Here is a 27,814-nt window from a genome sequence, read left to right on the forward strand (position 1 = left end):
TGGTATATTAAAGGTATAATAATAAGAATTGGCATACAAAAATTAAAACATAATAATGCTTTTAAGGAATGTTTCAAGGCACAGAAGGAGGAGGATTGCCAGATTTCCCTAAGGGGAGAGTTCCATAATTGAGGTGTTGCTGCAGAAAGGTCTTGTCTCTGGTACCCTGGGAGATAAAAGAGCAAGACTTGGAAGATTATATTTAATCCCATGTATGAATGTGGGCAAAGGTGTTTCTTTAAATGGTCGCATCCCAGAGCATGAGCTTCTTCAATTGAGTCCAGACACAAATTGATAACCAGTGTTAGATTCAAATATGTGGTCACCCTATTTCAGTTTCTAAACTGTCTTTAAGGGAAGTCTAATGTAGAGAGCTAGTCTTAGCTGCAAATGCCACATAGGCCTCTATTGTTAAAATTGGATACAGGAGAACCACTTCTCCTACATCAAGCTGTGTAGTTCATTCTTCAGGAAGTGTGCAGCCCCATCTGGAGCAGGTTATATATCTCCATCCAAATCAGATAGATTCCCAACTAACAGCATGTCTGTGTTGTCTGGATTAAGCTTCAGTCTGTTAATCTTCCTCTCATTCAGTATTTCCTGAAGACACTGATTCCAAGTTTCTGCTGCCTTCTTGGGGTTAATTGATGTACATTTGTTAATTTTTATCATATAATATATCTTCTCTTGTGCCATTATTTTAGTATTTGAGAAGTTGTTATTCTACTATTTGGAAAGCTCTCTAAAGCACAATTGGGGGGAAAAAGAGTAAAAGTAAATTGGCAGATGCTTGGCATTTGTAAAGTTCATTGTAGGTAGTAAGAAAATAGGGACCCCTGGTCATGTAAACTATCTGGAGTTTTCTAAAGTCTCCACTAGGGGGTGCTCAATTGCTACTTTTCCATAAATCACTATCTAGAATGAGGAAGAGGGGAGCATTGAGGACCACATTCCCTCTTGGCCAATCATCTGGGACTGCATGCCAGTGGTGGGTGGGGCCAAAACAAGAGTTAGCTTGGCCAGAATTCATATTGCATGTACCCCCCACACCATTGCATATATTATATGCATACAGTGTGACTCATCAGCACATACCGCATAAAGGCCAGCTTCTATTCACCCCGTCCAAAAAAAATTGGGCTTGGGAAAAACCATTTTAGCTTTATGCCTAATTTTTTGGGGTGATATTAATGGGGATTGCAGCTGTGGTTTGTAGGGTTAACACCCCCCCCCACAAGCTGCACTCTCCATGAATATTGTGTCCTCCCCCCAGCAACTGAGATTAAAAACAACCTAACCAACTGATTTGATTTGATTGGAATTGATTGGATTTCATTTCATTGGAACCTATTGAAGTGGTTTTTCTCAGCCTAACCATGGGCTCTGTGTGTGTGTCACAACATATGTGGAGCATGCAAGTTTAGAAGATCCTGCCTTTATTGAGACTGCTTGTTTCCCGTTGAATGGTATAGTTTAATGTAATACCCTACATTGTAAGTACAAAAACCTACTCAAACAGTAGGTGGGGTTTAAATGATTCCTCAGTTCCTTAAATAGACAAAAACATATTGTACAATTAACATAGATATAAAGTTTAACAGTTGTGTAAGGAAAAACAATGCAATAATCAGGATTTGTGAATTGTTGGTAAAAACAATTATGATCAACATAGACCATAGAACTGTAACATGCTGTAAAGAGCCTGTGAACACTCATCATATTTCACAACCACATGAGTAGGGCAGGCGATAATGGAGCACTAAATTTTGTTTAATGCTGTTGATGTGCGTGTGACACAGATGGTCTGTGTTGCTTCTTTCTCCGTACACCATCTTGATCAGTGTTGTGGAGTGGAAAGGGATTTCTCCCTGTGATGGGTGGCTACTGGGTCCTTCTGTGTGTGCTCCATAGGATGTTGCACCTTAGGATGTTTATGGAATAAAGTCACTAGATTTTTCTACATGGATCTTCTTTCATGTAGTGATTGTTCAGTGAAGCCTAGGCCAGTATTGAGGGGAGAGTGTTGGTGGGAAGGGAAAAGGAAGGAAAAAGAAGAACCTTCTTTCCTCATTGGCCATATCCCTAGTCATTGTGATTAGTTTTGAGACATCACTTGTTTGCCAAGATAAGCAAAATTTTCTTTAAAATCACCACAAATTATGCTCCTAATGGTTTGCCTGTTTTGATATTTGAATATCTTGTTACACAGTCCAACTGGAAGCAAATTTTAAGGAAATGGAAAATCATTTACTTTATCTTGAAGACCTCTGTGGACAGTGTGAATTGGAAAGATACAAGCATATGCAAGTACTACAGCTTGAAAATTACAAAAAGACTAAACGGTGAGTTTATTATGATTTTAAATTTTTGATATTATTGACTGTGAATTCCTTCTTTCTGTGCAAATATATGTTCATCTTAAATATCTTATTGTCTGAGAAGGGAAACTTGAGGTCCCAGAATCCTTCATTAAAAGGAATTATCTGCCTGCAGTTGGCTTTCAGATTGAGGTTGTAGTCTTATGCCCTATTGAATGTGGAATGGAGTAAGCATGCTTAAGATTGTGCTGAATATGTGCTAGAAAAAGTTTCACTTTGGGTACTTTAGGCCTTCAGTCTTCTACTAATTGCAGTGACTTGATCTGCCTTATTAGTCATCTTCTGTCAACATTGCTCTGATTCATAGTAAAGGGCATTGCATAGTAATTGTGGACTCCATTTCTTTGGTACAGATGAAAAAATAAATGCTTCTAGCAATGGCAGGGACCAGCTATTTCTGGGTGAGCTAAATGATAAATTGGTTCATCAAGTTGTCACTCACCTCTTGGGAGAAAAGGTAGAGTGTCTGGTTTGCTGCTTACATATAGTGAGGATAAGATAAATGGTGTTAGGAATAAACTTGGATCAAGTGATCATGACTTAGTCTGGTTTGATTTAATTAGCAGGCCAGTTGCATTTAGAATTGCAGCCAAGCTATTTGATTTCTAAAGGACATATTTTGACATACTCTGGAGACACATTAGTGAGGTGATTTGCATCGTAGGGCTTATACCCTTGAAGAAAAGAGCTGGAATTATGCATTAAATTTACACCAAGTAAGATGGAGAACTCTTTTGGAGGAAAAATCTTAAGATGCAACCAGATGAACAAAATTGGAGGATAACAGAGTGAAAAATAACTTATACAGTGGTACCTTGGTTTATAAACTTAATCCGTTCCGGAAGTCCGTTCTTAAACCAAAACCGTTCTTAAACTGAGGCGCGCTTTCCCTAATGAGGCCTCCCAGCACCAGTGCCCTTCCACCGTTCGGATTCTGTTCTTAGACTGAGGTAAAGTTCGCAAACTGGGATACTACTTCCGGTTTTGCGGAGTTTGTAAACCAAATAGTTCATAAACAGGGCTGTTCTTAAACCGAGGTACTACTGTACAGAACAAGAAAGGCCTTTTATTGTCAAAGACTTACCAACCAATTTCTTTTCTAATAATTTGAGAGAGAACTCAATTAATGGGATACATTATTGTCAGAATGTTATTAACAACTGCCATTCAAGAAAGAACATAGTATACACAAATCTTCCCTTTTAGAATGTTTCTTGAGATGCTTGTATTATAACAGAGGAAGATGTAGTTGCTTTCTATCCCACATTGCAGCACCTATTCAGATACCAGACAAATGAGGTTTTTTTCTAAGGTGACTCACCTACCCAGTTCAGGTGTAACATTCTCAGCTCAACAAACTCTAGTTTCCCCTTCTAGCAGGGATAAATTCACAGGCTACCACCTCCTTATGCACCATCTGCAAGAAAACCTCATAGTTTGTTAAACCACAGTTTCCCTATAAAGTCTACACTAGGAAACTGATATAAGCATTCCCTGTAGTCCAAAGTCTGCCAAGTACTGCATACGAACCATGATCAATCCTAGTTGGTATGGTGTGCTTAAATCACAGTTTTCAGATTTGAACATTGCAGGGAAACTGTAGTTTCACCATTTCCAGAGGGGTATGCATGTTGGTCTGTTGCAGCAAAAACCAAAGAGAATTTTGTGCTATTCCATGCACCTGATGAAGTGGTGTACAAAAAGTTATGCCATAATAAATTTGAGGTGGCATAACTGATTAAAATTTGTCCTTGTTAATCAGCAAGCTGTGGGCATGGGGAGAGCCCATCCCTCTACTCAGGAGAATGTATGTTATTTAAAGAAATTGAAAGGTAGCAGCACCAGTTTAGGGTGACTGAGCAGGAGTATATAATCCTTACCTGGTGTTCATTATCCATGTGAGTTACCCAAAGGAGAGAAGCTATCCTTACCTAAAGTGCTCAAGGCAAGGAGAAAGTAAGTGTCCTTGAAGCCACACATGAGTTCAAGGGAACTAATTCCCAGCCTAAGAGTGATTTATATTGGACTTTCATACAACCTTCACCACAATACTATGATTAGGTTGAGAGATACTTAATGCATTTCCTTTGTGAATAATCAGGGTTTAGAACCTGAGCCCCCCTAAATCCAAACTGCCTATCACTGTTCCTCTGTCTTGTTATATTAACTGTACATGTGAAACAAAAGAATTTAAATATATCTCATAGCTAAATTCATTTCAATATTCATTTCTGACTTGAACCTTTTTTCCTTGCTTAAAAAACTACCATTCCCTTGAAGATGACATTCGCTAATGCCAGCTGTGCCTATTGGCAACATTCATGATTTGACATTGCTCCAGAGTCAATATATGCTAGTTTTCAGTGTTGCACTAAATATAGGAATTCCAGTTTGTTGAAAGACACAGCCTTGGTTTTTTTTATAATCTAATTGCCAGTAACTCGTTTGAGATTTCTCTTGAAAGAATGGGTGCTCCTCAGATTACTTCCGTCAAAGAATGTTGTATGTTATATATTGACTTGAAGCAGGCTGGAATTATTTACAGTTAATCAGAAAGGGTGCACTGGAAAAGGTTTACCTTATTATGTAGAAATGAGCACTGTGCCCTTGATTAAGCATTGCTAATATTGATCTTGGTTTGAGAAAAAGCATTTCTTTGGTGGATGTTTGTAGAAATCAGCATCCTTATAGACTATTGCTTCTCCATCTCTCTGAATGTAGCCATCCAGGAACATTTGGCTCCAAGATACTGTGTATTTTACCGTTCTTTATATTATAGAACTTCATCTTTCCCCCAAGCAATTTCTGTTACAGTTTTATCATGCATACAATTTTCTACAAGTAATAAATGCTAAAATGTAGAATTACACTAAATCCTTCAACTCTGAAGTTCATTTAGAGTAGTCTTTATACTTATTTTATTAATATGATTGGATATATGACTTCTGTTGTCTCCGAATTAATAATGCCAATAATTGAAAGCACTTTTTAGAACTTGATAAACATACTTAAACTATTTCAAATTACTTGCTTTTAAATTCTTGGACAGATTAATTGGTTACACTGTTCATTCAAAGCTGTTTTTGCAGTCAGTGGGAATAAAATATATCAACTGTTGATTGGCTTGAGATGAATTTATTGTGTGTAATAATGCTGTTTTACATACCCTGATTATGAGAAGCAGTCTTACATACTTAATATACAGTCATACCTTGGGATGAATATGCTTCGGGTTAGGCATTTTCGGGTTGCGCTCCGCGGCGACCCGGAAGTAACGGAGCGCATTACGTCCGGGTTTCGCTGCGTGCGCATGCACAGACCGTCAAAATGGCGTCACGCGCATGCGCAGAAGCTCCAAAAAGTGACGTGCAGTCGCGTGGACACGGGTTACATTCGCTTCGGGATGCGAACGGTGCTCCAGAATGGATCCTGTTCGCATCCCGAGGTACTTATAAAAATCACATAACCTTACATTCTTTTCCTGTTGCTGACAAAACGTTTTGTGCAGCTAAACTTGTGATCATGCATTTTGTTTTGTTTCCCTCCCCCCTTTTACAGGAAAGAACTTGAGATCTTCAAAGGTAATTAAAATCCTCCCCCCACCCCTTAGGACAACTTTTACAACATCAAATGTAACAAAAGATATCCATTTCACTTTTGTTTCTGCATTGCACTGCTTAACTTCTGGCAGACCAGTTCTGTAGATCAGCTTTAGCTACTATAATGTAAACAAGCGTCTTACTCTGTCTTCCTGGCTATGTATGTTTCTTGTTGAAGTAAATAAGTAATGCTCTGTTGTGCTGATATGCTGGTAGTGAAGTTAATAAACAGTGAGCCTACAGTTTGTACTCCTTGACTGAGTGAAAAGGGGAGGCTGGAAAGGGATATAGGAGGTGTGTAGAGACTTTTCATCCTCCTAACTGGCCTGAGGTGTTGAATGCTGTTAAGCATATGTTGTATGTGGGCATTGTGCCTATGGTGGATGACTGCTAGTCCATAGTGTGGCAGTGTGTTTCCTACTGTTGTGGGCACTTATGATGCACACCTTGTTGAGACAAAATGTGTGAGGCACAAAGTATTAACCTGCCATTTAAAAAATTGTTAGCAATTGCTAAATGTGTGATTTTGCTTAGCTAAGTGAGTGATTTTATTATTGCATAACACAGTCAATTAACTTCAACAGACAACAAGTGGCACATTATATAAAATGCCACATTGTTTTAGCTTGGTATTGAAAATGTCTTGTTTGTCATGACAGCTTTAAACTCAGGCTCCATTAGTAGATGGCCAAAGAGTAGGTAAATGTAATTCTGTGCTATTATTAATTCTTGCATTATAGAGTGAACAATATAAGCTATGTTTTTAAAAAAATCTTTTAGGTTTGAGTTTTGAAAGTCAGTGGCATATATCATAGCTGTCTTCTGTTGCATAGAATTTAGCGTGTTTATATATTCAACCTGCCCTCTGATCTAGTGCTGCAGCTAAATGTCAGGTCTGTCCATTGGGGGCTGACCTGACATGTATTATTGAGAACTGGATGGACAGGCTGAATGGAATTGATCCAGCTCAGCTCTTTCTACCTGGGTACCCAATTCAGCCTCAAAACAGATTGGAGGGTTAGTCAGGGTGTGTGTCACAGGAATCCACAGTGAGTCTATGTGGGTCTGTACCTCACATTGAACTATGGAGAGATAATAGGGATACTGTTGCAGTACCATCCATCCTGCTGCCTAGAATTCACTCCTGACCAAGGTAGTCTTGGAGTTAATGATGGAGGATCCCAGGACTGAGTATTGAAATTCATTTTGTTAGTTTGAGTCCAGTTCTTTAATTTCTTAAGCGCTCATTGAATCCTGATTCTATTTATGAGGCATTAGCTACCCCTCAGGAGTCCAATATGGGTACGCCTTTCAGATATCCTCATATCTTAGGAACCCGTCTGTACCAACCTATCAGCGTTTATTTACCAAAGCCAGACTAAATGTATTTCTATCGGAAGTGCTAAATGGTAGACTGAGAAGCATCCCTTATCAGAACAGGCTTTATGTTCTCAGGACATCGATTGTATGAAGCATATCTTACTGCATTGTGGGCAGTACAAGCAAGCAAGGGACCAACTGATTAAACCCCTACTAGCAAATCTGCCAGGAAAATCGGAAGCCTCCCGTATTAAATATCTTTTGGGTAACTGGTCTAATGATATTACACTGGCTGTGGCAAGGTTTCTTTCAGAAGTTATAAGAAACAAAGATTATCATGCTTAAGACAAAACAAAATGACTGCCTCGGTTTCTCTTTCTTGTGTGGCTGGCTATCTTAACTGTATTTTGTTCTGAAATTACTCTATGGGTCTTTGGACTGCAATAAAGATTCTCTCAACAACCCCTCACAACTTGGTGCCATCTGCAGATTTCCTCTATTCATTTGAGTCATTGATAAAGATGTTGTAACAACCACTGGGCACAGGTCAGAACCCTGCAGCACCTCACTTGTCCCCTTTTCCCCCAGGATGACGGAGAATCATTGGTGAGCAGTCTTGTATTCAGTCAGTCCACCAGCTACAAATCCACCTAGCAGTAACATTGTCTAGCCCACATTTTACCAGCTCCTACAAAAGAATATCTTGGGGGACTTTGTTGAAAGCCTTACTTGAAATCAATATGCTTTACCTCCACAGTATTCTCCTAATCTATCAAGCAAGTAACTCTATCCAAACAAAAAAGAAATAAGATTAGTCTGGAATGACTTTCTTTTCGTAAACCCATGCTTGCTGTTAGTAATCACAGCATCCTTTTCTAAGTGCTCCTAGGCTGACTGTTTAATTATCTGTCCTAGGACCTGGTATGTTTTCCGTTTGATTTCAAGGTGTTAGTGATGGCATCAAAATTCTATAGAACTTTGAACCTTGATGCTTCCTGGAGTGTGCTCTCTTTATACCCTTCGGCCTAGAGAGGTCTATTGAGAATGAGGTCTTTTTTCTGCATCCCACCTCTGAAAGCTGGGCATTATGTGGAGTTGTGGGAGATGGCCTATTTGTTATGACACCCCAGTTGTGGAATTTCCCCGCCCCCTTGGAGGCCTGATTGGCACTGCGATTAGTTTCATTTTGGCACCAAGTTAAGACCTGGCTATTCACTCAAGTATTTGGGGGCCATTAGCTGCAGCTCTGTTTGAGCTGTTTGCATAAAATTTAATTGTCAGCAACCAAAATCAGTACAGAGTACAGTCATACTTCGGAAGTTGAACGCCTTGTGACTCGAACGTTTTGGCTCCTGAACACCAGAAACCCGGAAGTGAGTGTTCCGGTTTGCGAACCTTCTTTGGAACCCGAACGTCCAGTGTGTGTTCCGTGGCTTCTGGTTGGCTGCAGGAGCTTCCTGCAGCCAATGGGAAGCTGCGCCTTGGTTTCCATACGTTCTGGAAGTCGAACGACCTTCTGGAATGGATTCCATTCGGCTTCTGAGGTACGACTGCTCAGTGCCTTGCATGTCTTCTGGGATGTCCTGGTTGCTGTCTGAATGTACCAGTCCCTGACAAGAGGAGAATGGCGTCACTGGCATATGTTAAAACTCAATATAGAAATTGGAGAAACTGGTTGCTTTCGATATTCCAAGGATTAATTTATATTTAATTTATATTTACGAATGTATTGATTTTTGTCGTTTATGTTATTTTATGGATTATAGCTTGCTCTTAGATCATTTGATATAGAAAGGGTTAGCAATTAAAGTTAATATTAATAAAGTTGTACAACTGTGTGTATTTGGGCAGCTCTGTTGTAAACTACAATGATGATGAATAGTAAATATATATTTCTGACTTCCCAGTTTCATATAATAGTTAATTTTATTTCTCCCGTGAAGCAATTATTGTAATTATTGAAAAACTAATTTTGACTGCCATAAAATGTCAGTGATTTCCAAATGTATGTATTCAAGTGGACACTTCCATTTCAGCTGTAAGGCATACTTGATTATTTCTTTGTTCTAAATTGCAATATGAGTTTCAGCTACAGATATTTTTAGTAGAATAGGCAATGCCAGCTGAAATCTGCCTCCCCCCACTTCAGATCTTTTGATCTTTTGAAAAAAAATGTAATAAAGTTTTCAATACTTTCTAACAGTTTCATGTGGAGATGAGAACTGGTCTTGAAATATGTTTTAAATAGTGATGTGATCCAGAATTGTCTATGAGGGAGTAGATGTATCTGAGAAGTCCTAACCATTTTCTATGAATACTTGGATATAATTAAAGGTTTTATTTGCAACATGGCTGCCACTCATCCCCCCCCCCCAATTGAAAGTACGATACTGGCAAGGAAAGTACATGATGCTGTATTTGTTTGTGTTACTGATACTGCACAGGGATAAACATCACTAGACTAGATTGAGGTTGTTAACCATGCTGCAAATATATTGGCTGCATTTGCATGTCACTGTAAGCCATAAATCATTGGCTTACTGTACGTTAGTGAATTGTACATGCCTCTCTTTTTTCTACTCATGCTGGAAGGGAACAAATTATTATCCCTGACTTAGTGTTAGATCTGAACCAAGGATCTTAGTTTGTTGTGCTCCTGACAAACCATGATCTGTAGCGCAGCTATGTTCTTGGCTTATTGATCCTGGTTGGAGCAAAACAAACCACAATCCCTGTGTTTTACTGATTAAAATTGCCACCTGCTGATTAATAAACTAAAATGTTAATTAAAACTCTCAGTAAAAGCTTGTGGTAAGAGGAAGCACTTGATGATGATGATAATGGTGATGATAATAATTTATTATTTCTACCCTGCCCATTGGGCTGGGTTTCCCCAGCCACACTGGACGGATTTAAACAGAACATTAAAAACAGAATAAAACTTCAAACATTAAAAACTTCCCTAAACAGGAAGGGCTGCCTTCAGATGTCTTCTAAAAGTCGGATAGTTGTTTATTTCTTTGACATCTGATGGGAGGGCGTTCCACGGGGCAGGTGCCACTACTGAGAAGGTCCTCTGCCTGGTTCCCTGTAACCTCACTTCTCGCAGAGAGGGAACCGCCAGAAGGCCCTTAGTGCTGGACCTCAGTGTCTGGGCTGAACGATGGGGGTGGAGACGCTCCTTCAGGTATACTGGGTTGAGGCCATTTAGTGCTTTAAAGGTTCGCATCAGTGCTTTGAATTGTGCTCTGAAACATACTGGGAGCCAATGTAGGTCTTTCAGGACCAGTGTTATATGGTCTCGGTGGCTATAAGATCCGATATAATTGCCTTGAGATATATATGAATTGATTAGCTCTGTTTTATATCCTCCATTTCTAGTGATATGAGCCTTCAACTGTACTTCTAGTGGTTTTTTTTTCTAGGTTGGTGGTGGGAGGTAGGGATATCTTGGATAATTTTAATGACAATTTTAATGTTAACCTCTTTCTGAACTTTGCAAGTTATATACTGTATGGCAGGGATTCAGCAAGTGAGACACATCGGTAGAAGCTTGAACAAGAACTTTGTGTCTTGCACAATGGAGCTTCCCCCTTGCCCTCTTTGCCCCTTGAAATTGTTTTGGGGTGGGGAGTTGGGAGAACTCCTAGAATGGTGGTGGTGGTGGGGGGAGAGGAGTGCTATTCCATATGGCAAGTAGAAATGCATGCCCTGGCAGAACGATTGGCATAGCATGATGTTGAATTATTCTGTATGTCTTTACTGAGATACGCAGTGTATTCCTTACTGTTGCCTGTTGAGCAGATGATGGCGAGTGAGGGTATGCAGGTGATGTTTCTGTTAATGAAACTAGCTTCAAATTGCAGCCTTAAAATAGTGCAAAAAGAGGGAACATAATGCTCCTGTGTAAACGTATGATGCTCCCACAATTACAATGTTGCATGTATAATACTGGGTAGCTCAGAATGTACAACTGGATAAGGTATAAAAAGAGCAGTTAAAATCTGGGAGAGAACACTTTGCATCCCCCTTTTTTCTCCCACTGTGCACAAACAGGTTTAACTGTATGCTTGCATTTAAATCAAGTATTTTGTTTTTTGCTTGAGAAAGCATTTCTAAATTGTGAAAACTCACATTGTTGAGATTATCAGGCACAGGAATGTTAATGAGTATTTGGCTTAACAGAGCAAATAATAATAAGCTGTGATTGAATAATTTGTGTGATGTGTGTATCGCACATTAGCACAGTGTTTTCAAGTTCACACTCTCTCTCTGTGTGTATATGCACGTGTGTGTGCACACCACACACAGGCAAAAGGGGGAAAATGCATTTCTAGCAAGACTAGTACATAATCTGTTCTGAAGGGTTATTAAACACAATCATAATTGGTAATTTTGGGAGGGGAGAGCCAAATAAACTGTTCCTATTTAAACTGAAATCTGTTTATCAGTGGCTTAATTGAATAATGTATTGCATTTTGTTAGACAATCAAGTATTAGCTGTTAGTGTATTCCTTATGATCACTTACCACCCCTTTTTCAATCGGTATGTGGTAGCTCCCAGATATAGGCATGCATTCTGGAATACCACATCTCCTGACAGCTTATGTTCAGTTTATGAAGCAACAGTGAAAGAATTTGTCCTTGTTTGCTTCAGTTTTATGTGAATGACCAATTGATGTGGTCTGTCCTGTGTAGTTCTCGAGTGGGGGAATGGATGTGTAGTATCATTCTTTTACGACGGGAAAGATGTACATCACTAGAGCTGCTTAGTAATTGGAGGTTTCACTTGATCAGCACTGTGCTTCTGTTTACTTGCCTGTTTCTCTCTGCCATGTCTTCTCCAGGAACCACTGAGAATAATCGGAAGAATTCTTGTAGGTGAAAGTTTATTAATGGTTTTCATCTTTAAAGCTCTTATTGTATTAAAATGCCAGTTAAAGTAATTTGTAAGCTATTTTTTTGAGCTTTTGTTTTGCTTAACTTGTACTGTGTATTCTGATAGTGGAATAGCTAGAGATCTTATATATGTAGCTGAGAAGAGTAAATGAAAAAAAAATATCCCTGCATATTTATAGCAGGCATTGTTATTCCTTTGCCTTGATTATAAAATGAAATTTTGCAGGCATGAATCTAAGCTGATGATGATCTAGGTCTGTAATTATGTAAGAGTTCATAGAAATGTGCATTGCCAGGCATTGGATAAAATTTGCCTAGTACACACTTCTTTTTTTAAAAAAGAAATCATTAAAATTAAATATGATATTACAGAACAGTAGTCAGGAATCCATTTCTGTTGAATCATTTCTGTAATGTTGACTGCTGGCATCCTTTAGTACAAGCATGTTTTAACATGAAGCAGGTTGTTTCATATTTGGTAGTTTGGAGAAAAAGAGTGGTATAAGAGTAGTATACCAGTCCAGAACCTTTTTTTCTGCTAGTAATTTTAAATGAGAGGTTGCTTTCTGATGTGCTCCTTTTTGCTTTTAAAGCAGTCATTGCAAAGCTATGTTTTTAAAAGAGCATTTCCCCACATATGTGAAGAATGAAACAATCAAAATCACTTTTAATTTTTTTTACATTTTGACTAAAATGTCACATAAAAGATGCAATTTTGATTTTTTAATGTTTCAAATACATAGTCTATGCATGATTAAACTATATGCTTGCTATAAGATATATGCTTGGTATAAATCCTAGTGTAGAATATGTTTTCATGCAGTTGGGCAATGTTTTCAGATTAGTGTTATCAAAAAAAATGTTATTACTTTACTCTATTTCCACTATTAAAAATAAATAAATGATGTACTAATTCAAAAATGGCAGAAATTATCCAAAGTGAGAATTCCATTTTACAGTTCTTGCTTTTTTAAAAAAGACATAAACTCACATTTCTGCGAGTTGGCACTCAGAATTTTGTGTGTTATTCTTTACAGTCTTCACTCTTCTTGCGGTGTCTTTTTGTTGCTTTGTTTTGTCCTGTGTTACATGTTAGCATGTTTGTGTGTGTGCGCGCGTGTGTGTGTGTTAGTTAAGCTAACGCTGAAGCTTGTCTGAAGTCTAAAAGAGCCTTTTCCAGTACTGAGTTCCCAGATGTTGTTAGATTACTGCTCCCATCACACTACCATGGGGAAACTGTGCCAGTGACAATGCCCACATGCTTCCCCTGTCTAGGGTTTGTTTTGGAGGCCCAACGTAGAGCTTCACATAGTCATTCTGTTGTGAGCAGACCTCCCTTGCACCTGTACAGACATTGACAATTAATGCATGAGAGGAGCACAACCCCAGTTGCATCCCCATCAGCTCTAGGCACAGCATGCAATGACCCTGCTTCTGCCAGTCTGTAGGCATACCTACAGGCCAGGGGTTCAAATTCCTTTGTTTTGTACACCTACTATTGTATGAGCACAACATACAGTCTCAGTGGAAGAAGGAAAGCCTGCACAGTATGTTACCATCATAGCTATATGGGCAGAGAGTACATGCAGCCCTACTGGGATAAAGGTTCAATATCATCTGGTGCCACAAAGACTCTTGCCCCACAACCCAGGGGTCAGCACATGCAGCAAAAGGCATTGACAGCATCAACCTCCAGAGGCTCACTGTATACAATATTGGACTGGGAAGCAGGATGTGGCAGTTTCAGGTCCACCAGAAAAAAGGGCAAATGTAGCCCCCCCCCCCTTTTGTATGCCTGGTTAAAGTCATGTCAGGCAAAAGAGAATGTGATTTCAGGACTTGAAGTCATGCTGCAAACACCATGGAGCAGTGCCTGAAACCATATACTATAACAGCTGACAACAATCAAGCACATAATGAGCCATTTGTCTTCTCTTCTGCCAACCTCAACACCTGCATAGATGCCAGGAATGCAGAAGGAATCCTAGCTGGGTGAAACAGCTCACATTTTACATGCAAGGGACCCAAGTTTCAATCTGAGTATTACTCCATACCAGGCACACCTGAGCTAATCAGAAGAGTGCTGCATGGTACCAATAACTCAGCCTGTGTATGGGCCAACAGTCCTTTTCGTTTGCCTCACTCCTGGCAACCTATGTGATCAATCCATTACATACCCTGCTATTTTGCCTGATAGGTTGGTTCTACTGGATAGCACTGTGCAGGGCTCACTGCCTGCTTTTATTTTCATTCCCTGCTGTACATCCTAAGAGGCATTCTAACCTCATGGTAAAGGATCCTTGACTGAACAGGTGTGAAGGGCCACTCCTAAACCCTTCAAGCTCTCAGCCTCTGTGATTTCCATCCTGAGGCCAGCTGAAGCCAGATCATGCTAGAGTGTGGAAAAGCAATCCTTATCTATCAATCTCTGGGAATAAGGAAACAACACATGTGGCAGTTATAGCCCTGATTGATCAGCATCTGGGGTGGGGTAGAACTCAGTAAATCCTGCAAGGAAAAGGCAAACATTTGGGATTGGCAAGATGCCACTCCAGCAGGGTGCTTGTCCTGTTCTTTGCACCAGCCATACCTGCTTCATGTTAGGAGTATCTTCACTTGTTGCAAAACTGTCTGCCATGGAGCTTACAGTGGTAGCTGCGGAACAGTCAGCCTGAGGAGACCAAGAGTAATGAGTAGTAGGCAGCAGCTGGATTATAGCTGAATCTGGATGCAGAATAGGTAGAAAGGCAGAAAGAGACAAGGGAGAGTGGTACCACCCAAGTGCTCATGTGTTCCTCCTGCAGTGACTGTGAGTACACACCCCTTTTTCATCCTTGGGGGTTGCAGTGGAAGTCTGAGTGTGCTCTTGCAATGCATTAGGGATAATGGGGTTCAATAGCAGTAGTTGAATTTGAGTGCTTGGCCTTTGCTAATAGCTTACCTGCAGTGTTGGGATGAGTGCTTCACCTTAATGTGGAAAGTATTACTTTCTGCTGAAAGTACATTTTGCTGTTAACAACAATGCGGTTCAGGGAAGACACGAACAGGGAAGTGTTCATGTAGGCTGATGTAGGGATGGGAGACAAGGGAAGCATTTGGAACAATTCTGTATTGTGTCATGGTTGCCCCTGATCTCTTGCTTACCTGTATGGGGTGCTCAATCCTGGCACCCTCATTGTTGGAGTGAGGTTTGCTGTTGGATATTTGTATCTGGATTCTAAAGATAATATACCTGGCGTGGGACCAGAGAAATGTAGCAGTATGTAGCATGCCCTGTTACCTTGAGTTGTGGTCTCCCTGCGTGTGGTGAATATATTGGTGATGATATGCTGTGGTTTGGCATTGAGTTACACCATATGTTATGAGACGCAGGTGGACTTATGGATCGTGAGGTCAGCAGTTTAAATCTGTGTGATAGGGTGAGCTCTCGTTGATTTTTCCTAGCTCCTGCCAACCTAGCATACCCGCGTGAGTAGATGATAATAATTTAATAATAATAATTTATTATTTGTACCCCGCCCATCTGGCTGGGTTTCCCCAGCCACTTTGGGCGGCTTCCAACAAAGATTAAAAATACAGTAAAATGTCACACATTAAAAACTTCCCTGAACAGGGAACTTCCCTGATAAATAGGTACTGCTACAGCAGGAAGGTAAATGATGCTTCCGTGTGCTCTGTCTTCTGTCACAGTGTCCTGTGCGCCAGAAGCGGTTTAGTCAAGCTGGCCACATGACCCAGAAAGCTGTCTGCAGACAAATGGTGGCTCCCTCGGCTTGAAAGCAGAAATGAGCACCACATGCAATAGTCGATTTTGACTGGACTTAACCATCCAGGGTCCTTTACCGTTATACCATATGTTACACTCTGTTGTGGGACATGGGTAGGGTGGTTTTCAGTAGAGAGGCAGCAATTTTTAACAACACCCCCCCCCATTGAAGTCAATGAGAGAAATTTCTTGGCACTTGGTCTGGGGCTGATATGAAGTTCCACTGTTGGAACGTATATAGGATACAGCATGTGTTCTGCTTTAGATATTATACTGGTGGAAGATGCCGGATAAATGGGTGAATCTGTCATGGCAGTATCATACCTGATATTCTACCAATATAGCAAGCCTTCTGCTGGATCTTATAGATCCTTAACTGGCAAATTTTCAGAATAAGATTGTGCCATGATGTATGGCTAAATAATGAAACAAAATACATTTGTTGTCAATTGCTCCATTGGGAAAGCACCTAAGTGGTGATGCTGGTGAATAAAGCAATGATAATCTGAAAGAGATTGGCAGCACAGATATCACAGTGAAGGTTTCGTTCCAGCACATATTTGTACTGAAAATCAGTACATTTAGATGTTCTTATGAAAAGCTGACTATTACTTGAGCTAGCCAGACAATATTCTAGCACTCGAGTTGTTTATGCTAATCTTCATGAGTGATCTACATCCATAGTCTCATGCAACAATATAGATGATAGTCTGGGTTTAAACAATAGATTGAGCAGTCAAGTTTGAGTGTTCAGAGTGCTTGGTAACAATAATATAAATGAACTTATGTGGCTTTTACAACTAACTTTGAATTCTTAGTTTGGTTTTGAAGTGCTGGGTGGATATCTGACTGAAGGTAGGAAGAAACTAAGAGTGAACACATTTGGGAAGGGTTCAGGGGGGCTTATTTGCTGGCTTCTGCTAGGGCAACAACTTGGTTGAATCTGGCCCAGAAAGCAGCCTCAGTAGGTCAAAATCCAAATTAGACCCTAGTAACATGGATACAAGTAGCAAGATACAAAAGTTGTTACTTTAAAATGAAAGTTGATACAGAGAGTCAAACTCTCTTAGACCTCTGCCCGCAAATGGTTTATAGAACAGCTTGTTTCCATATGCTTAGAGCTGGATGATTAGAGAATAGATGGTCATACATCAGAGAGATAAATAAAGCTGAGTATACTGAGTGCTTGGGATGTGTTCGCATTAGAACTTTGATTTTAGTGTAGACTTGGAAATGCTTATGTAGAATCCATTATAAATGGAGGCTGAAAGCTTAATATAAAACTTGCTGGAAGATTTAGCATAAGGGATTGTTTCCTACAACGCATCTGAAATAGTGAACAGATGCAAATAGCTTTGAAGTAGAAGTGAGTGATTTGTAACCTGATACAGAAATAATAATAATTATTATTTATACCCTGCCCATCTCCCCGGGTTTCTCCAGCAACTCTGGGCGGCTCCCAACAGAATATGTAAAAAAGCAACAAAACACCAAACGTTAAAAACTTCCCTAAACAGGGCTGCAAGGAAGTATTGTATGGATCCCGAATAAAAATAAAACATGAGTCAGACTAGAGTTGGTGTATGTAAACATATTGTCAAGAGTTAGTCTGACCTAGACACTGGAGGCATTTTGTCCAAGGAATTTTGTCCTCATGGAATGCCTCGAAGAATCTGTTAAGCAGTCTAACTCATCAGTCTAATTCCCTACACCACACCATGGATCGAGCTTCTCCCTCTTCCCTGTAGCCCCCAGGAGCTAAGACAGAGGCAGACCTGGTGTGAGACAGATAATGGATGAGAAATGCTTGCCTGGCTTTAAGGAAAGCAGGGGTCTACTGAGCAGGAGGAGCCTACTCAATAGGAGGCTTCCCCAAGTGCATCTGGTAAGTAGGAAGGGGGTGAGTTGGCTGTTCAACAGCTCACAATAGAGGTCTCTGGACAGCTTTCCTTCCGGTTCAGTCTATCTCACTCCTGTTTACCTTGTCTTGACCCCTGATTGACTATAGATCTGATCATTCCTGGAACTCTCTCAGCTCTGGGATTGCCATTTTAATAGGCCACTGTGCCATAATGTTTTGAACACGCATGTGCTCATGTGTAATCTTCCTACCAGTAGAAGACAAGCACAGTAGGGAGTATGTTGGATTAAATGTTTTTCCCTGGTGGTGTTGGGTGGTGTGTTTTTGGTTTTAGATGGGTCGCCACATTACTTTATTAGCAGGGATGGGGAATCTTTTTGGCTCAGCAGGTCAGATTCTTAACTGTCCCCACCCCTGCAGACAAACCTTTTGGACAACTCACTTGTGAGTCATCTGACATCATTATGATTTTAGATGATTGATAGGTGCATTGCCTTGCCTACCTTTCAAAGTCCCTTTTTCAGTGTTTCCAAAGTGCCTGACAGCCAGCTTGGTTGCTGGATGCTCATTTTTGTATTTGATATAAGAAGAAAGCCCTAGTTTCCCTCTCTGGGAGTAGTACCTTGCCCAGCCCTACACTTGAGATCTCTGTGGTCTTTCCCCCTACCAGCCTCAACCTAAGGTTGAAAGAGATGCACTGACAAGTTAAGTTTCAAATGAATACGTTCCATATAAGAGTAATGCATTAAATGCAAAATAAATAATTATGAAGACTGCTCAGACTAAGTCTGGGTCTGCTTTTATCTTCTGGACTCAAATAGAAAATACCTTGCTCTCTGCAACTAGAACATTAGCTCAAGCCTACTTATTATTTTACAAGAGAAGTTACATAAAATAATGTAATTTTATCAAGATAACTGGGTGATTGGGATGTATCCAGTGGTCTTCCTTAGAGCAGACCTATTCAACATTGCAATTTTCAGTTTTTCCATCTGTTGCAAGCATTGCAGCTTGCCAGATAGAATGATCTCACCTCTCCTCTCCCTGCGCACTGTTCTGGGGATTCTTCCGACCTGCTCAGGCAGCTTTGGGAGGAGGAGGGTGAGAATAGGGGGAAACCCATTGTGCAAGTTGAAATCCTTGTGCAGGACTTCTAACAGGACTGTTTAGGTGAATCCCACCCATTGAAATTAATGAATGTGACTAACTTGGGTTTATTAATTTTGGTAGTTTTACACTGAGTCAAACTTAGTTTGATACAAGCCATTCACGCTATCTTACTGCTTTTCAGAAAGACTGAAGGCGCTAGTTCTGTAAAAAAGAAAAACACTCAACTATCTGAAAATTTAAGAACTGTTGGCATTTAGCTAAGAAGAACAAAAACTTCCAGGTCAATGCTTCCCAAACAAGGGAACTTACAATGTTTGAAATTGCTGTCTCTTTTTTTGGACATGAAATGGTCCTTCAAAAGGAAATACTTGCTTAAAGTAAGGGCTATTTGTTTCGGAACTCTTAAGGCAGAGTCTATTTGATATAATGTAAATCCTACAGTACCTTGTGACTTCCTTTTGATTTGAAATGTGGCATGACAGTTGAAGTATCAAATATAGTCCTGTCAAAGCTAGTTTCTGTATCAAGATGATTCCCTACAGAGAGCTTTCATATAGCCTTAAGGGTGAGCTATTGAAGGCAGAATCAAATAGCTTAACTAATGCATTGACAAAACTAACCTGTAAATATTTGACTAGACTGCAAAGATGAAACAAGGGTAGGTATTGCTTACAAGTTCATTGTGCAGCAGATATTCTCAGCTTTCAGAATTTCCACACCCACTTATCTCCCAACTTGGTTTTTGAGAGGTCTCATGGCTCCAGAGGGGAAACTGATAGCACCACCATCATAACCATCAACTGCCAGTTCCTTTCACAACAAAGTACACTCATTAGCAGACACTTAATATGCCCTGACCTCATTCCTCTATCTGCCCCCCCCCAGCATGGCTTTACGGCAGTTCCCACAGTTCCTAGTGTGTTTTCTCCTCCCACTCACAATAGTTTCAGAACTACCATGGTTTCCTCAGTGGTTTTCAAGTTTATCATTGTTAACAAAGATGTCTCCCTTCATGGTAATTTCGGTAATTACTTTTTTCTTAATGGTCTGCTTCCAGATGTTGAAACCTGGTCTGTGCCTTCTAGAAACACATTACTGTAACTCCAGACAGGTGTGATATATGCAGAGCCATTCTTGAAGTTAAACAGACTACCTTGCTCAGAGCGGTAATCTTTGACTAGTGAAATCCAGCATAATAAGGACATATTTTATTCACTAGTTCAACTTCATTTCAGTAACTGATCTAAGTAGTCAGTTCAGTTGCCTTCTCTTCTTCACCATGCATAAGCACATAGATGGAGGGGTGATAGCCTTCTGTGTAATTTTATTAAATTTTGTCTGTGTTCTATTTGGTTTGCCACCTGGCCTGAAGCGGTCTTGTTAGGGTAACAAAGTATCTAACAAAAATGCAAGACAGAGGATTGAGAATTCTAGCCTATTAGCTTTAGAACAAGTATAACTATTTAAGTTGTGAATACTGCTCAATTTTGTATAGTAAGGCAACTGTGTGCTTCGGAATCATTTGAGATACACACTGCCAAAGTTGTCATAATTCCGTTTGTGTAATGCTTGATAAAATTAAAGTTAATATTAATTTCCATTTGGACATCCAGTTTTGTCAATAATAATAATAATAATAATAATAATAATAATAATAATAATAGTAAATATTTAATTTATTACTTATACCCCACCCATTTGGTCAGGAGTTCCCAGCCACTCTGGGCGGCTTCCAAAAGGATATTAAAAACAATAAAAGGTCAAACATTAAAAACTTCCCTAAACAGGGCTGCCTTCAGATGTCTTCTAAAAGTCAGATAGTTGCTTATTTCCTTGACATCTGATGGGATTTCCATGAGTGGAACAGACTTCACTTAGGGAATGGGACTTCCCCTTCCTCACCTTTGCACTTCCTGTGTACTCCCACAATCTGCTGTAGAAGGCTGGTGGCCCTTGTTGCTTGAGCAAAAGTATGCTCTTTTGACAATTTTCATGTGACTTTGAAAATCTCCAATTACTATAAATGTATTGATATATTTTTAGTTCATTACATTGAACAGTTTTGTTGTGCATCCTCTTTGTTTTTATGTTATCAGTTAAGAATATAACACATATATGAAAATCTCAATATTCATAGTACTTTATCTTTAAAAAGCTCTGTAGGTCAATGACAATAATCAAATCTCTAGCAGAAATCCAAAGCTACCTTTTAAATCCATCTAGTATCAAATTAGTTCTCCTGAGTCCCGATTCCCATGAAAAGGCTTGGAGACCAGACGTAGCTTACGGTGTGCTCTGTAGGTCACCTCATTTGGGCTGTGATGGAAGAAATGAGTTCTACTCTTGAGAATAATTGCTAGAATTGTTTATCTGGGGAAATTAATTATAAATACAAATGTAGCTGTGTACATCATATTATTATGTTATTCTAAAGAACTGAAATGCTAGTTTTACAATAAGTGAATTGGATGCAGATAACCAGGTGAGGTTTAACTGAAATAGGAAAGTAAGTTTCTCAAATAGAATCTTTAGTATGTTGACAGATCATCACCTATACATCTTTTATGTTTCTTTAGTTCTGGTTTCTCTGGAAAGCTTTTTGTTAATTCAAATTATATTTCTGTTAATAATAGCTTGCTTTAATCCTTCTCTAAAGTGTGTCATTTAAAAAAGTGTATTCTGTCCCATTACTGATAGTAAATCCTAGTGTTGTTCTTCAGAAATGGGTTCTTATTTCTCTCATCTGCCTGATGAGGGTGACAGTAGGAATGTACAAATTGTTAAGAACAGGAGGTTGTGTTGTTAATACACCTTGACCCAGAGGGCCATGGTTAAATTTTATTTTATTTCATGGAGTTGACATCACTTGTATTGTAAATGAGTATTCTGTGATGAGTGCTATGGAATCATTAGCCATAAATGTGAAAACTTAAAATCAGACTCTTAAAATTAGTGAAACATAATGAATTCGTGAAAATGAGTAAATTTGATCTTCCAAATGATTACTTGAGTTTTGTGAACACATACTCTAATTTCTTTCTGCAACCTGACTAGAAATTAATTTTAATAGAACCAAAGAGCCTCAAAAATTGATCTGCAACTAACACAATGTGAGTGACTTCCATCCTTTCTTTATAGGATGGTGATTATGATTCAGTTTATTGTCTCCTTTTCATCAGCAGGTCCCAGAGCAGGTTACAACAATTTAAAATTCAATAATAAAAACAGTTAAAACAAATTGCAGTCACATGAATAGGGTGGGTCCTGAGAAAACATATCTCAGATGTCAAAAGCTAGGGTAGAGGGGTGCCTCTTCAGCATAGCCACTTGCATGAATGTGTTCATTGCCTTAAGTTAAACTACTACAACATAAGAATACTAAAGGGTATTCTTTGTTGTCTGTTATGACTGTGACTGAAGGGGATGTCAGAGGAATGATCAACAGCAACATCCAAAATATGTTTATTGAGCTTGCTCCCTAATAAGAGTGCTTGGGGTTGTAGCCCAGTTCACTAGAGGTACCCAAATGCTGAAGGGAATTTATGTATTAAGGTATTTTAACAGAAGGGAAAAAGAAGGGGAATGAGAAGCATGTGGAAGACAGCTAAAATCTTACTAACACTCACATTTAACAGACACTGTGGAGAAAACCCCATCTTAACAAGATTGTGCAAGGCTTGTTTGTATTGATTAGGAAAGAACTTGCAGTTCTTTGACAGAATGGAGTGCTGCTGAATAGTAGCTGGATGAATGTGTTTGTTATGAGTCAGTAGGTAAAGCTTTGAAATCTCATGGCTGGCTGATTCTTTTGCAAGTTGATGCCTTTTACAGGGGAGTGCCTAAGATGTAGCCTATCTTCTGCTTTATCTCTGTTTTCCATGCAGTCAGAGAGAAACTTACACCTGAACTCTTAATCCACTATATTTTTGTTTTCTTTGCCATTTGTGTGGTCAATTATCAATTGCAGCCCAAAGTGCTTGCAGTCTACAAACTCTTGAAATGATAAATAACAATGAATCATCAATGGAGGAAAATACCAATGCTCATGATATCAGTATTTATAAAATCCATTTAATCTAGATGATTCTGAGAAAAGTGAGGGCATAGAACTGGACATAGTTCTCTAGATATAGGTCAGTAAGAAATGTGGAAAGAGTTTATATCACTGCTAAGAAGCAGCTGTGATTGTGGCTTCTTTATGCTATGACATATGGTACACTGTATACCCTAAGGCAAAATAGGTGTACAGATGCAGCTTAGAATTTGTGTGTGTGTTCTTGCCTCAGCTAATGCTATCTAGTTCAAATGCTATCTAGTTCAAAAATATCATTCCAGAAAGCAATATGTTGGCAAATAGATAATTTATGTACTTTTTGTTGTTGAATAACTGATGTAGTTTAAAGTTTAAAGGTAAAGGGACCCCTGACCATTCAGTCCAGTCGCGGACTCTGGGGTCGTAGTGCTCATCTCGCTTTAATGGCCGCGACAGTTTAAGGATAGTGAAACATTATTGCAGACTTAAATGGCTTTAATGACAGCTCTGCCAAGAGTCTTTTTGCTTCTTTTTAGAAAAATATATTCAAAAACCTGGGATTTTGTAGATTTTCATTGGTGGTGGTGGCAGTAGCAGCACTAGAGGGAGTGATGGAAAGACATGTACAAAATCATTTTGAAAGCTCTGGGGAGGTTGTAATGCATCACAGTAATTAAATTTGTACCTCAACAATAGGACCTGGGAGAGACTTAGGGAGAAAATGCAGTTGTTAAAAACTGTTGAAACATTTTAATAAATAGATGATAGGAAACAGAAAATCATAGCAGTTACTGTGTAGCTGACTGGGAGCAAACTGGCCCAAGAAAGAGGCCGTTGTCAGTTGATGATTTTCCAGGTAGTCAAATCCACTGAGGTAGTAGCATTAGATCCTGTCATCTTTAGGTTTGCAAGTGTACCATTCTGCTTGTTCCAGAGTCTTTGCTTAATGTATGAACATATGAATTTAAAGATTTAAAGTCACAGAATATGCAACAGTGTGGAAATATAGGGTGGTTAGACCTTTAAACTATGCCCCTCCAAGTGAGTTCCAAAATGTCCCCTTAAAATGTTGCTTTCCAAAGTTTCCTTCTGCCCCTAGCATAGAAGAATACCATGTCTGGGAAGATATTGGTTTACTTACAAACTCTCCAAAGGTCTGATTCATGTGCTTTTCAATCCAGCATTCAGAAAAGTTCCACAGGCAATAAAACTTAGTTCAGTTCCAAAGTGGTGAAAGTTCTTAAATTATTGTTTATAGGAACTCAGGAGCGGATTGTGAGAGCCATGCGGTTGAGCTTGAGCAACCATCTCAAACCTCTTCACACGTTGAACCTCCCAGGTAGATTGGAGAAGAACAATAATAGGCTTGATTGAATTGACTTAGCTAAGCTTGACAGGACAGTTTACTGGTATTAAACCCTTTATTCATTAATTAGACTTAAGCATGTTCGTTATATAGGGCTGGTTATCCCACATGAACCAGTATGATAAAGACATTTAACACTATACAATGTTTCTTCAAAACATTTATGAAGAAGCGCCCGCCCCCCCAATTTCAAGAACTCAACAACAGTTTGATTCCAATCCTATTAACCTGTGGCCAAGTTCAGTTCATATCTATTCTTGTACAGAATTACAACCAACTGGAAAAAAAAATCAAATGGGAGATGTCCTGTGAGTAATTTTGACTGAAGTTGTTCGCCTGTGTTCTGCCCACTCCCTCTGACACCATAACACCTGTCAGAGTGTTTTGATTTACCACAGAGCCTTTAGTTGTATTCTTTTTTTAAAAAAATATTCAATTTCAGTTCAGTAAAATAGAAGATATATTTTCATGTGGGGGAAGGAAGTCTCAAATTCTAGGAACTGCAGGTTTTCCTAGTATTACACAATACCTTTTGTCATTTGGATGAACAATACAAAATATCCGTGAGGTCATTGGGAGCAGAGAGCAGCTGCTGAAACATAAATTTGTAGACCAGCTGCGTCTTAATGTAGACTTTAAAGTTATGTGATATTTTTTGTCCCCATCCTGCAAAAACAAAGACAGAATTCATGGAAATGTTTCAGATTTTAAATATAGCACTGGATTATTAACCTACCAGTATATATAAAGTACATATGAGGTTTGATACTTTAAAGTTAAATGTATTGAATTTAATATCTTTCCCTAGATGCTTTTTTTGATCTCTGCACTTTCTACATTTTTTTAGTGTCGTTGACTGCTTTGTTTCCGCTTGACTATAGTAATATTTCCGGTAGTGCATTTGGAATGATGGGCTTCCTCCAGCTGCTTTTACAAAGCAAAGTATCTAGATGTGCTCACTGGTGGTATTGATTCTGGTGGTCTGCAGCAACGTAAAACATTTTGATGTTATTAGTATAGGTAAGTAAATAGGTGTGTAGGGAACTACCTAAAAGTAGTATGTTTACTACAAGGAGAACTTCTTTGCAATTGCATTGTTTCATATCTTGAACAGTAATGTTACAGAGGGTAAGTTTCACAGATGTGTTGTGAGTCATGACTGCTTTCAGGTGGAAATAGTGCTTGCTATTTTGTTACAGTTAGTTTCATGGGAAAAGCTGTGTTGTGTTGAAAAGCAATTTTGAGTTTGAACTTTGTGTTTCGTGTGTTGTGTTCAAGAAATAGGATGGCTATAAAAGTGTTTTTGGTTGGGTATGGTTCAGTGCTATCATGTTGTAATTATTTTGGATGATTCCCGCTAAAAACTCTATAATTCTCATTCAAACAATGTTTGGAGTTTGAAGCAGGTAAATTTCATCTGCCTCCTGACTTAAACTGATGTAGCCCATTGATGCTACGTAGAAGTTCAATTAGTAAGGATTACAGTCTGTGTGCAAGGAATTTCCCTATATACTAAGTTGGAGGACTTGCATAGCCAGGATTTTTTTTAGGGGGGTGGCCGGACTTAGGGGAGCAGAACTGACATTATTGGTCAATTAGTTAAGTATTTTGATTGAGTTACTTGATCTGGGGGTGCAGCTGCTCCCCTACCCCCCTTTGGCTATGCCCATGTTGCAGGACCTTCCATTGTCCCCAGATAAGCTTAATAAAGGTTATAGTGACATGTTGAGAGAACTCACACAGAGAAGCTGTGTCTAGATGAAATTGCTTGCTTGGAGAATGGGAATGAGCAACTATTTTCATGTCAGAGAGAGTAAAATTTGTTAAGGAGGAAAGCTTTCTTTAAATATACATGGAAGAGGAAATTGAGTGTGATTGCCTGCCGAGTAAGATTGCCAGATTGCAGCCTGGCAGCACTGACCTTAGGGACATTAATTGTACCTGATTGCTGGTTGACAGAAGACGGTTTGCTTCAAAAGAGACAACTGCCTAACATACTGTCTAGGCAGTGCTGGAACAGAGTATCAGTTGGTCTTGTTCTTATTATCTTTCTAATGATTGATGACTTTCTCCATGAAAAGGCATGAGAATGAAACCACTGAGAGAACTTTATATTAAGGGGTGGCATACAGATGTCATAAACAAATGAAGTGAGATTGAAGTTGAATGCTCTTTCATAATGTTTTACAGTTGGCATTATACTGCCAGATATTAACAAGTCTTGGAGAATTGTTTCTTCGTACCTGCACCAATATTTTGACAGCATACTTGCATTTATTACTTGTACAGCTTCAGCTAAATGATCAACTTGTCTTTACCTTCCACCACCAAACAAGCAAGCAGTTCATTGTGCTTTGGGCAAAAGGCCTTAATGACATTCTTACACATTAGTCTTTTTTAATGTGTATAGCTGCCTGTGCTGTTTCAATTGCTGTACTACCAATACCTGCTCACTTAATCAAGATATTTTTGCTTCATTGCAACTTGCCACAGAACAGAACAGTTCAGTTTTGTATGAAAATGATTCCCTGAATCAGCAGGAGTTCAGCCCAACTGCTAATGTGCATTTCTAGAGCAGAACAAACAGCCCAGTCATGGGGCTTGGTGGAAGGAGAATGATTTAAATATGTTCAAGTTCAAGTTTTATTGCGGCAAAAGCCAGTGACACTAAACACCACAAGATCAAACAAAAAGAAATCAACAACAACATCAGAAAATAAAAGAAAAAAAAAAGATTACACAAGGGAACTTCGCAGTGTGCCATTCAACAGATTTGAGATTTACGCTTCCTGATTACTAAAGTGCAAAATTTGGCCACTTCATATGATATTGAGCTTGAGGAATCTTCCAGAAGGTATTTTCGTAGAATTTCGGGGGAGGATTCCAAATAATGTTGTAGGGGTATAAATTTTGATAAAAGCGGCAAAATAAGTTGAACTCGTTCTTCACTGTAAAATTCGCAAAATAGAAGGATGTGTGTGACAGATTCTACCTTATTAGACATACAGGGGCAGAGACGCGCATGCATTGGTACCCGCGTGAATTTGCCGTACAGCACTGCTGAGGGCATTGTCTCAAAGCGGGCTCTAGAGAAAGCCCATCTATAAGCTTCGTTAGTGATGTTAGTTAAGTAAGGGGCAGCTGCAAAATTAGGCCAAGCTTTTAAGCATCTATACGTCTCCGGGAGTAGGGCGTCTTCTTGTTGTAATTCGACATCGTAAAGTCTCTGAGTGATAATTGCTTTTGCCTTGTTTGGAGTTTCAATAAAAAGATTTTCAGGGTTTAGGCCAATTTGTTTGATCTTATTAGTTATTTGCATAAGCCAAGGAGGATAGGGAGCTGCGGCCAGGAAGCAAGGTAACAGTCCCTTAGGATTGTAATGGATTTTCAGCCAGAGGGATATTGCTTGCTCCCAGACTTTTAATTCCACTCTGGGCAGTCCTGCCTCTTGCCTTAAGACTGCATTAGGTGTACACTTTGGG

General features: G+C 39.2%; 1 protein-coding gene and 1 long non-coding RNA gene across 4 annotated transcripts in view; both read left to right on the forward strand.

The window, feature by feature from the left end:
• Nucleotides 1-27,814, forward strand: part of DTNBP1 (dystrobrevin binding protein 1) — a 52,868-nt gene that overhangs the window by 6,891 nt on the left and 18,163 nt on the right. For all 3 annotated transcript variants that reach the window (XM_083623949.1, XM_083623951.1, XM_083623950.1), the window contains exons 6-7: nucleotides 2,210-2,342; nucleotides 5,937-5,959. In XM_083623949.1, the coding sequence (XP_083480075.1) occupies nucleotides 2,210-2,342; nucleotides 5,937-5,959 (156 nt within the window). The remainder of the gene's footprint in view (nucleotides 1-2,209; nucleotides 2,343-5,936; nucleotides 5,960-27,814) is intronic.
• Nucleotides 23,100-24,752, forward strand: LOC310767272. Its single transcript, XR_014550826.1, has 2 exons — nucleotides 23,100-24,291; nucleotides 24,403-24,752. It is a non-coding gene; the product is annotated as an uncharacterized lncRNA (long non-coding RNA).

The sequence above is a fragment of the Podarcis filfolensis genome (genome assembly GCF_964270895.1).
Source record: "Podarcis filfolensis genome assembly, chromosome: 7".
Lineage (NCBI taxonomy): Eukaryota > Metazoa > Chordata > Lepidosauria > Squamata > Lacertidae > Podarcis > Podarcis filfolensis.